This window comes from Euleptes europaea, chromosome 14 (genome assembly GCF_029931775.1).
Source record: "Euleptes europaea isolate rEulEur1 chromosome 14, rEulEur1.hap1, whole genome shotgun sequence".
Classification (NCBI taxonomy): domain Eukaryota; kingdom Metazoa; phylum Chordata; class Lepidosauria; order Squamata; family Sphaerodactylidae; genus Euleptes; species Euleptes europaea.
The window spans coordinates 38,027,520-38,039,468 of NC_079325.1; the positions used below are offsets into that span (position 1 = coordinate 38,027,520).

The window sequence follows — 11,949 nt, forward strand, 5'->3', positions numbered from 1 at the left end:
CTTTTGCTGAGTTGATTTGCGTAGCTTCCATGAGGTGCTTTGTTGGGTGTGATGCAGGAAACTTTGCTTCCCACCCCCAATTATTTACTTTTGAGAATGGGGAGTGGGGGCTGCCACAAAATGGCATCCTAGGGTTGCCAACCTCCAGGTAGTAGCTGGAGATCTCCTGCTATTACAGCTGATCTCCGGCTGATAGAGATCAGTTCCCCTGGAGAAAATGGCCGCTTTGGCCATTGGACTATATGGCATTGAAGTCCCTCCCCTCCCCAAACCCCGCCCTCCTCAGGCTCTGCCCCAAAAACCTCCCGCCAGTGGTGAAGACGGATCTGGCAACCCTACGGCTGCCATGAAGGAAGGGCAATCACAAAATGTTGGGAGACGCAAGCCAAGCATGATAGAGGCATGAATTGGTGTTCCCTGCAGACCCAAAGAGGAGATGAATCCTTGGTTCTTCTGAAGCACCCTGATTCAACATAACCTCACTAAAATAGATGAGAACTGATCGCTGATCCAACAGAGATAATAACAGACAAAGAAGCCAACATGTGCATCACCGGCCACAACGTCTCTCTCATAAGCAGCTTTTGATTCTTCTAAAAGCTGATGGTAACATTAAGAAAGCGCAAGATCCCATTTTCAGAACTGGAGCCCAGGGATACACAAAGGCCTTCTGCGACATCTCCCAAGTCTATGATGACTTCTTCGGCTGCCCTTGAAATGCCTCAGGTATTTCACACAGTAAGGATTCCACAAACACACATCAACTCCCACATTTGGTGAACTGCATTTCTGCCAGCTGTTGATGGCTTCTGCTGGTAAATCTCCAAGATTAGCCACCCGCTGGATACAATCCCTCGGCCTGTGCCCAGTAGTGGAGTAGCCAAGAAGCCCGAGGCATTTTTATTACAGCGCAGCCACTGAGGCCGCCTTGTGCAAAAGAGTTTCGTGACCTCAGTACTGCGAGCGAACCCCTTCCCCTTGGGCAGGCCTGCTGAGGGTGCCCTGAATGCCCGCCATGGAAGTCCTGAACCCAGAAAAACACCGAGGGATGGAGCTTCAGGGGGCACACCCAGTTCCCTGTGGGTACCGGCAAGGGCTTGCTCCACCCCACCGTGACAAAGAATTCCCCCAACACTAGGCAAAATCGGTAGGAGCCAACCAAGGTTCTTTCAGGGAAGCTCATCTAGCAGTACGGCTCCTCTCTTCCAGGCGCGCCCCTCAGTTGGAAGACCCCCAGATGCCAGAAAACAGGTAACGTGGCTAGTAAACCAGCGTCACTAGAAGACCAAGGAGAAAACGAATTAAGCGGCCCAAGCAAAGTCACACAATCGGGCGGCGGGGGTCTTTGTCCGCCCTCCTGCCCGACGAGGCGGCAGTAGGACCGTAATGGTTTGCAAATTCCACCACAGCCATAACTCCTGCGCCGTGTGAAAGGCCCGGGGAGCCTTGTAGTTGCAGCGCTTTGCCTAGTGCCTTTTTTGAGCTGGAGCTGGACAGAAAGGGTGGTGGGTCCCCCCCCTACTTCTCCTTTTTAATGCAACACTATGAATACTGGGGAGCTCCTTTGGTCCCCTGTTTAATAGATTTAAATGTGAAAAGGTGGTGGGATTTAGGTGCCGGGCAGGAGAGGAAGGCGGGGGGAGGGGGGGGACAACTCTTTGTTCGGAGCTGCTACTCCTGGCATAGATTTATTTAGCATGTGGAGGGCACGGGGCCCCTCTTTTTCTATCTCCCCCTCATGGTCTGTCCCTTTCTGCCTGGCGTTCATTAGCATACCAGCTGCTTCTTGAGAGAGGGTGGGTAGTCAAGGGACGGGGGTGGGTGGGGGGAGAACAGAGGCGTCCTGGGAATGAATGGGGGGGTAGCTTTAAAGAAAGGGGGGCAGAGGCAGTGAATGGGAGGGGGAGGGGAGCTGAAAAGATGTCAGCGCAGTTTTGAATGAAACAAGAGGGGGCTCCCAATGGGTGCAGGGATGGGGCAGGCCTACCTCAGGGGAGAAAAAAAGCAGATCGAAGGAGGAATATCAGGGAGGGGAGGGGGGAGAAGCAGGCAAGGGAAATCTGACCTTAGGAAGCGCATATGGAAGTGTAAAGTGGAGCCTGTTCACACACACATACACACACACACCCCACACACACCCCAAAAGGGGGTCCTGGAGTAGGCCCAGCCAGGGGCCTGTTCCTCCCCCCCCCCCATGAACAGTATGAGGAAAGACCCCTGAAGCAATCCTTTAAATGAGCCTTTGCAAATAAAGTCCACAAGACTTTGCAAATAAAGTCCACGTATGCAGCTTTTAAAAATAAACAGCAACACAGCTTGGTAGGGCTTGAGAATGTTCAGAATGCTTCACGGGCATTCATTCATCCATTCTTGCAACAGCCCTTAAAGGCAGGCCAGTATTTTCATGACCCCCTTATTGTAGTTGAAGATGGGCCACGGCTGAGAGTAGAAGGCTTGCCTGCATTCACCCATATAACCCCAGGCAGCCTCATTCACTGTTCCTGCAATTGTCCCTAGGCTAGATTTGTGCCCAGGAGGACGGCCAGCCGGGCTTTCCAGCTTCTTTGCTTGGAGGTGGTTCACAGGCAATCAGGAATGGAAAGCCGGATTTAGATGATAAGCAGGAAGGTGGTAGACAGAAGTGGGAGGGGTTACTGCTTCCAGATGGACAGCAACCTGGGCAATTGACACTCCTGGTTTAGGGAACTGGAGAATTAGAAGAAGCATAAAGACCACCCAGTGCTTCCCGCCCACCACCAGCCCAAAGAGAGATTTTCCTCCGCTCTTTCTCTGCTCCGTTTTTTGCCTTCCAAGTGAACCCGCAGGCAAAACAGCGCTGTGCCGTGATTCAAATTTGGTAAAGGTGTCAGGGCAACAGGGACAGAAGCCAAAAGGCATTTACTTCAAGGGCCCGATTTGGCTCGCGAACCGTCAGTTGGCCATTCTTGACCTGTGCTCAAAAAACATATTTCCAAAAACAGCAGCAAAAAGATTCCAAACCATGCTTGCTTGATGAGTGTTTTAAAGATGAATTACAAATTTCACAACAAGCTTTTTACAATGCCCTGAACAGTGAAAAGGGGTCGTTGCCTCTTCAGCAGTCTGCCAGCTTCTCTCGGTCTTTCACACACATTGCTTACAGCATTAAAAGCCCCCAAGAAATTCGAATTCCACCCACCTTCCTTGAGTTCCTCTCCCTCCCATCCATCTGTTTTTTTTTTAATTCAAGCTCTTGACGAATGAAGGCGCACCCAACATGAAACTAAGCTGTTCCCACCTCTCTTGCTTTACCATCTCCCCCTCCCCGGGGCCTGATAGGTGACTGATCCATCTGTTTTGGAGTCAGTTGCGCAAACAAAACCCTGAGACAATTGAAGGAAACACTTGAGAAGTTCCAAATTCTTCCGTGGGTTTCGGCTGCGGCGACATTAGCCGACGCGAGGCGGCCAGCAGACAATGAAACGCAGCCCGAGAGGCAGAAAAACGCACAACTGGCCGGGGCGTACAACAGAAAGCCAAGATTTTGATGACGAAAATAACCCAAACATTTTTTTTAAAGAGGGAATTATAGCCTCTAATCCGTTTTGGGTTTGGTTATTTCTGGCATAAAACAAGGTTAAAACTTCCTTAGCAATTTGAAATTGTTACGGTAGGAAGGGTGGTAGGAAAGTTCTCTTTCACCAGCATCCCTAAATCAGGCTGAAAATTGGGGGTGCAACTTTTTCTGCATTTGAACCTTGAGGTCCAGAGAAGCCTCGCCTCTCAATGTCATGGTACACATGCACGATCCCGTTTTAAGTTATCATAGCAAGGAGACAAGGGGCGAAAACGCATGTCGCTTTAGCCTCCTTTATTCCCTGTTTTAGCCAGGATTCAGCCAGGATCGAACGCATGCGTTTTCGCCCAACATGCGTTTGATCCTGGCTGAAACAGGGAATAAAGCGACCATGCGTTTTTGACCGAGAAAGCAAGAGGGGCCTTGCTGGATCAGACCATTCTGCTTCCAGTGGTGATCAGCAGGGTGTCACAGAACCCACCCCCTTAAAGATAGAGTACCTCTGAACAATAAGGTTCCATTTAGCTGTCATGGCTAATTCACTAACCTGTCTTCAATGCATGTGTCCAATACCCTTTGTGTTTTCAACTTACTTGAGTGGGTGGTGGTCACCTTATATTATGGCACTGAATTCCATGTTAAATTCAGTAGTCTGGAAAAATGCTTCCTTTTGTCCATTCTCAACCCATACCAAGGTTCCTGTACCTATTGTAAGAGCTCACAGCCACACACAGATGGATTCTCCCAGCCCGTTTTATCTTCACAAATTACACACCTGCAATGAATAATGGTGAATGGCTCAACCGCACCAAATAAGGGATTCAAACAGCAGTCTCTCCAACAGTATTATAACACTGTACACCAGACCACATTGCCCCTAGTAATGTATTCCAAAATATGATGCCAGGAAATTGATAGCTTGAGCGAGCAAAACATTTGTAGAACGCCAACAAAGCAAAAAAAATTACAAGTACAGCTTCTGAGCCACTTGGCCTGCCAAAGAATTCCCAAATACTACTAATTCCAATTTGGCAGAGAAATAAGGCTCACCTGGCATATTATTTAGCATGCCCATTTCTGTGGACACACGTTCTCTCCTTTGCAAAGGTTTTGACAATCTGCTCCCAAGACCAGTTACCAGATTTTCCCAGCTGGAATAAAAACTGGATTCCATTCAGTGACTGTTCTGCTTCCCAGATTGAGCAAGATGCTCTTCGTTCCAGTGCCGACACCAGACCGTTCCCATTGCCTTATTGCCAGTTGTTACATTAGCCAGACGGCTGTTCCACAAGCCAATAGCTGTGCTAAACCTGAGCTGCTAACTCAGTGCAAAGCTCTGCACAAGGCTTTGGCTCTTTTGCAAGTTAACCAGACAGAATGTTTTAAGGATTTGAGCAGCACAGGTCTTCTTCGCCTCCAGCTGAACAAGATGATTGGAGCCAGGTGCTGAAGTTTGGGCGGGAGAGCCGTAATGATAGGCTCCCTCAGCCTATTTGGTTACAGGCCAAGCCCAAACTCATACAGACTTTGGAGCCCTCTCATAAAGAGCATGCCAGCACCATCATCTGGGGACTCCCGCCATGGAAGCCAGCCCTTCTTCCCACGACCTGGCAGTGGCAAGGTTTTGCTCACTTTCTCCATGGCTCTTTGAACTTTGCAATAACATCAGCCCAGTTGCCAGGAAGCCTGGGAAATTTCATTCCTCCAGGGCTCCTGCCACGGCCAGGTTCAAGGTCAGCTGGGGCATCTAGCAAGCCCATTCTGCCACTATTGTAAGCAGGGAAGCTTCAGGGAAGGGAAGCAGCAGGGAAGTCATGATAGGAGGTTTAGGGCATCTATGAGGGAGGGAGGAATTCAGATCCCCATTATGTTAACAAGGAAGTCTGGGAATGGAACAGGGTTGACTTTCCAAAGTGGATTGTTAAAAAGATCGTCAGTTTTCCTCAAGCTGCCTTCATCAGCCCATTCCTCAGTCCATCACTTCCTTTCTGCCTCTGGCCTCCCAACCCCCTTAGCTTCCCTCTCCCAGTCTCCCTGCTATCTCTTTCCACTCCTTCACTGATTGCCCCCCCCCCAAAAAAAAGCAAGGCTTGCATGATGTTCATCACAAGCACAAAACCTCTTTCCTGAAAGACAGCTGGATTATAGACACTGTTGGATCAGGATAAATTAGAAGCAAAACTGGATTGCAGTCCATTGATCAGTTGGACTGTTCATGAATATTCTGTGCTAGATCACACAGCATCAGCAACACTGGTGCGGCAAGCATAACGCAATGAGGCTTGAATCCACGCTTCGACTTTGGGAAGAACTTACCTTAATGCTTGTCAGCCAGCAAACATTAAGAACTACTTGCCCCACTTCAAGGATGAAGAGTAGATTTGAGTCTCGCTGTATTATGCTTGTGGTGTCTACTCACTGTAGTGACCAAGTAATATTGCCAGAATTACTGGAGTTATTTCACTATCAAACATAGGTTTGTTTCATCCTGTTGTGTGTACAGTGCTGTCAAGTCACATCCTGTTAGAGGTACAGATAAGAATGGACAGGAGGTCCAAGTCAGTATTGTCTATCCAGGCCTCTAGCAAACCCATTCTGGTGGCTCTCCAGGGTCTCAGGTCGAGGTCTTTCCCCTACTACCTGATCCTTTTAATTGGAGATGCCAGGGATCGAACCTGGGACCTTCTGCATGCCAAGCAGATGTTCTGCTACAGCTCCTTTAGGGGAAACATAGCAATCAGGACAAAATGGACCTATCTGGGCCAGGCCAATCGAAGGATGGGAGGAGCCAATAGTCTTGTACCCAGAATCCTGAAAGGACCAAGGAATGGCTGTTGAATGCAGAAGGATCAAGATGCCCAGCAAATCAAGGGAGGCCATTGAGGAAGGAAGCCCCAAAGTATCTGGTTTGTGCACATCAGAGAGTGAGAAGCCTCATCTTCCAGGTGCCAAGTTAAAGCTGCCATCGTCAGGGCAGAGGCGGAGTGAATGAAAAGAGCCGCTCTGCTCTGCTACCACCCCATCTCTATGGCACCCTTCCATATTTGATTGCTATTGGCTTCTCCGTGCATTGCAGCATTCTATTGGGGACTAGGCCAAATCACCATGGTTGTAAGATTCAGGTTTGTTGGCCTCATCTTTGGTTCCTTGCCTCAAGCCTCAGGTTTTGCTTAACCAAAAAAAGCAAAATGAACAATATTCCAGAAGGACATTAAGGCCAAGTTCCTTTCCTCAAGAGTTACCACTCTTTCTAGGCATAGCTCCTGCTATGGCTTTTAATGGCTGGATGGATGGCAGGCAGAAATAGGCCGTTTTTCCACCCTGATCTGTACATGGCTTCCCACTGATGACTAAACTGAACCTCCCAGAGGAAGTTGTATCTCCAAATACCAGTTGCTAGAGAACAATGGGGGAGAGGCTTTGGCCTCTTGTGCCCTGCATTAAGGCAGTTGCAGGGCAGGTAGCTGGCCAGTTTGAAACAGGGTACTGGTGTGGATGGAGCTTTGGTTTTACCAGTAAGATTATAAGCTGTTTTCCTTGGCTGTGAATGTGTTATGCAGCTGCTCGACAGAAAAACCCAGCTTGGGGTGAAACCCTAGGTTAAATCACGGGTGGGTGCACTAGTTCATTCTCTGCCCTCCCTTCCATCCTGAGAGATCATTTCAAGGCTTTACTCTGCCCTAAACTCAGAATTCTCAGCCCCGAAATCACTGTGGTATAAACTGTGGGCAAAAATGCATGGTCGCTTTAGCCTCCTTTATTCCGTTTCAGCTAGGATCGAACGCATGTGTTCGATCCTGGCTCAACCCGAGCTGAAACAGGGAATAAAGAAGGCTAAAGCAACCGTGCGTTTTTGCCCACAGTCTCACCCAAATCCTCTGCAGATATAAACATGGAAATATAACTTGCCTTGCTTGATCTGACCAAGCATGCTGTTCAAAACAGTAAGCATGACTCTTCGGCTTGTCTAGTTTTCAGAGGTTCCATTTAACTATTCAGGATCAGAACCATCAGTAGACATTTGCCAAATTGGTTTTTTTAAACCTGTTAGTTAAGTGTCTTCACCACCACTTGTCGCAGTGAGTTCATGTTATTTTCACATTGTATGAATTCTTCCCCCCCTTCTTTGAACAATACCTGGTGTGCCACTTCTGATTTCTAATATTGAGGGGATCTCCTATCTACCATTCATAATGGTATAAACCACTATCATGTCCCCTCTTCAGGCTTTTTTTTCTTTCTTTTTTTAAACTGTTTCCTTTCTTGAGCAACAGCCAACTCATACACTAAACCACTTGTAAAATTGACAGCCTGCAATCCTATATGCATCTACTTGGGAGTAAGCCACAACCAAACACACTGGGGCAGACTTCCAATTAGACAGGCAGAGAAGCAAGCCCAAGTCTGTTTGGGTGATTTACAGTGCAATTCCATGCAGGTCTACTCAGAGTAAGTCCCAATGTGCTAGACGTGCTTTATGTTCACCCAAGTGGATGCACAATTGCAGCCTCTGAAAAACAAAAAAGGAAAAGGAAGAAACACAAGGCAACTTTTTTAATATAAAAAGATCAATGAAAAAATTTATTTATAAATTTCTCACCTTGGGGCTACGCAATGCTATCATATACTCAGGAAGAACGCCATCTGTACAGACTTTATCCAGTTAAAAAGTGATCATACAGTGACCCACATACAGCTTCAATATAAGCCTAACATTCTTAACAAATTAATTAACATAATTAAAAAAGGTATTTGCCATCTAGAAGGAGGGATGGGGGGAAACATCTACAGAGAGACTCCTCTGGAGCAATCCATAAACCAGCTTCCAATGTCTGCTTATTTCAACGACATCAAATATATCCTTGGAGGAAAATATTCTTTTAAGAAACTGCTGAACACAGACCTGTCATGCAAACAAAACCCTGAGTCACCTCCTATGTCACTCAAAGAGACACTCCGTTTTGGCACGAATGGTCACAGCAGTACTCCAAGCCCAACAATTAAAGAGTGAAACCTAATTCCTTTTCTCAGGATGGGGGTGGGGGAGAGACAAATGAACATCCAGCATCCAGCCACCTATGGAGGTCTTGTGGAGTTGCATAGAAAAATGTAAACCCTATGGACTAAGGCTGCAAACCTAAGCACATTTACTAGTGAGTAGTGCCACTGAGTTCAGTGAGCTTTACACACAAGTAAATATACCTAAGATCATATTAAGTCGGGCAGCAGCTTGGGAAGGTGTGGGGACCAATTAAGGCAAAAAACCAACCAAAGAAAAACACTAATTCAGACTTGCCCACTTCCAGAACAAGACTCCCTCCCTTTCTCAGCTGTAAATTCCCCACCCAATTCTCATTGTGGGGCATTAAAAAAAAACTCCCAAACAGCCAGGGAGGGGGGGGAAACCCCTTTTGTCAAGGAAAAACAAAAACAATCCTCATTCCCTATTTTATTTCACCCCAAAGGCTTCACAGTCTCCATATTTTTTTTCTTTATAAAAATATAAATATGTGTTAACATCTTTACAAAACACTCCTGGGAGAGCTTCTTTTAGAAAACTGGGTTTCGAACCAAGATCTTTTGCAAAGGACCTATCCCTCAGATCTTGGATTTCTAAGAACTACTTTTTAAAAATATCATGTCATAAATGTTATGACATTTGTGGCAAATCCATTTAATAGTAAAAAGAAAATTATGTGCAACTATCATAAGGAACCAGAAAAAAGATTATTTCTCCCCTGCCTAAGATGCTAAAAAACAGATGCACTCTCCACAAGTGCTCAAGATCACACTACCAAGTCCACAAAAGAAGTCTTGGGAAAGCGCACACAACACCTTGTAAGGTTTACATTAAACGAAACAAGGAAACAATGAAAGACAAGCAGAATCTCAGAGATGACAGAGGGGTGTTGCAAGTGAAACACAGCAGGGGAAAAGATCAGTGCAACGGGAAAGATTTTTTTAATCGTAGAAATTACAATTTTAATTAAAAAATGCATAATTCAGATCCCCCCAACTGCATTTCCAAACCACTCAAAAATCCTTTCAAACAAAAAACCACCAGGTTTCACAAATATATATTTACACATTCGCACACACACGTACAAGATAAATAGTTAAAAAACACACAACCCAAACTCATAGGGCCACGCTCTTTTCAAAGATTTTCAAAGGTTTAATGGCTATTTCAGGTGGGGCAAGTGGCAGAGGAGAGGGGGATGCAGGAGATATGGCAGTGGTAAAAAAATATATCTTTAGTGCATACAAAAAGATTGAAGGAGGAGACACGAACTGCAGAAACAAATTCCAGCGGGAGAGCCACTGCGAGAAGGCGGTCAAATGCCTCTGCATTCATGGGGTTGTCTGTGTGCGTGCGCCACACCAGATTCAAAGCAGCATCGAAATTACACAGGCAAGTCACTTAAAACAAGTTTCCTCTTTTTCTTCTTCCCCTTTCACTCTGTAGAATGGTCTGGAAGTTGGATTGTGCATCAAAAAGTTAAATTCTAGATCTTTCAGTAGTTGTGTTTTCTCCCTTGCAGTTTTCCTTCTGGACAGCAGGGGGCATTTGTGTTCTTTCATCCGATTTCCCAAGACTTCCCTCCCCCTCCACTTTTCATTTTTGAAAGGGCCTGGCCAAAATTCACCATTGGGAAAAAAAACACCAAATGCCTTTTCTTGAAATCTTAAGGTGATCTGACAAGACAGCAACAATTAAATACAACTGGGGGGAGGGGGAAATCACGCACCCCCCAGTCCAGACGCCAGACAAAATTCAAGGATTATTGATACACACTGTGAAAAAGTGTCGGGAAGGTGTCCCACCAGCCCCCTGGGAAAAAAAACCCAACCGGTTGTCATCCTGTTGGACAGAGGGCATGTTAAGTAGTCAACGCTGAGACTGGGGAGCCAGGCTATAGGGGGAGTCGAGACAAAAATGTGTATGTGTGTGCAGGAACACGTCTTAAAGCACCTGACCAGTTCCTCAACCGAAACAAAGCAAATACTGTGGAACAACCGAGGTAGTTGGAAAAACAAAAAAGGAGGGAGGATTTGGGGTTTTTTTTTTCTTTTTACAGTAGAACAAAACCTCGTGAGACAGGAAAACCGTCCCTTCCCCAAAAGCAAGTCAACGCTCCCCAGTAGATCTTTGCAAGTCCCCACCTCTCTTTTGCAAAAAACCCCCCCCAAAATTAAAAAGATTCCAAGCAGCTTTGAAATTTCCTTAAAAACCAACCCTCTACAACATTAAGGCAGCAACGATGGGGGGAGGGAGGGGCGTCCAGCTTGCAACCTAAGAGTCCTGGAGCAAGGGGGGGAGCGGAGAGGGGGTTGTGGGATGGTGCCAGGGGGGCGGCCTCTCCCTTTCTTCACCCCCCTTCCAACTCCTGTTGGTCGATGCCCACGAAACCTGCGCGTCTCATGTCTTTCTGCGCTGGACCCGGACAGACCGGATTGGGACTGGCGAGCCCGCCCGCCCCCCCGGCCCCACACCCTCGGTCTTCGCCTTGGCCTCTTGCACGGAGACGCCAAGAGAGCTCCCCACCCCCACCCCCCAGACGGGGAGGCCCGCGGGGGGAGAGACGAAGCCGAGAGTCCCGGCGTGCGCGCTGCGCGCAGCTTCGACGGCAGAGTCGAAAAGCCCCGAGTGCGAAAGGCGCGCCCAGACAAGCCCTTCCAGGTTCCTCGACGGCCGCGCGTCGGCTTGGCGGGAACGGCCCGCCCCGTCTCCGGGAGTTCCGCGGGCCCCTCGGCCCCCCCGCTCGCCCGGCGGGCATCACCGGCCGCCCGAGGAATATTTGGCCTTGGTGATCAGGTAGAGGACGATGTCCTGGTGGCCCCCGAAGGCGGCGATGTGGAGGGCGCTCCAGCCGTCGCGGTTGGCCAGGCGGATGTCGGCGCCGAACTTGACCAGCAGCTTGACCAGCTCCAGGTTGCCGTCGATGACCGACTGGTGCAGCGCCGTCTGGCCCTCGGGCCCGAAGGAGTTCACGTTGAACTCGCAGTTGGTCATGTTCTGCAGCAGCGACTGCAGCTCCTTGGTGTTGCCCTTGCGCACCGCCTCCTGGAAGACGCGCTGGCTCGGCGGGGCGGGCGCCGCGCAGGTGGACAGCTCCGTCTGGCTCATGGCCGGCCCGGCCCGGCCCGGCGCGCCCGCCCGCGTGCCAGGGAGGGAGCGAGGGAGGAGCGCGCCGGGAGACCCAGACCCCCGACGGCGCGGCGCTCCCCGCCCGCCCTGCCGCATCCGAGGCGGGGGACACCCCCCCCCGCGAGGGGCGCGCGGCCCGGCTGTCCTCCGGGGCCGGGGGCCCCCTCTGCAGGGGCTGCCGCGGCGCTCACGGTGCCTCCGCCGCCTCCCTCTCGCGCGCTGCCCAGCCGCGGCTCCGTCCGAC

The 11,949-nt window shown here is 48.9% G+C and overlaps 1 protein-coding gene across 1 annotated transcript; it reads right to left on the minus strand.

Annotated features, from left to right (window-relative positions):
• Positions 1 to 11,308: 11,308 nt before the first annotated feature.
• Positions 11,309 to 11,694, minus strand: NRARP (NOTCH regulated ankyrin repeat protein). The gene has a single exon (XM_056860764.1). The coding sequence runs from the start codon at positions 11,682 to 11,684 to the stop codon at positions 11,334 to 11,336; it is 351 nt and encodes a 116-aa protein (XP_056716742.1). The 5' UTR covers positions 11,685 to 11,694; the 3' UTR covers positions 11,309 to 11,333.
• Positions 11,695 to 11,949: the final 255 nt, after the last annotated feature.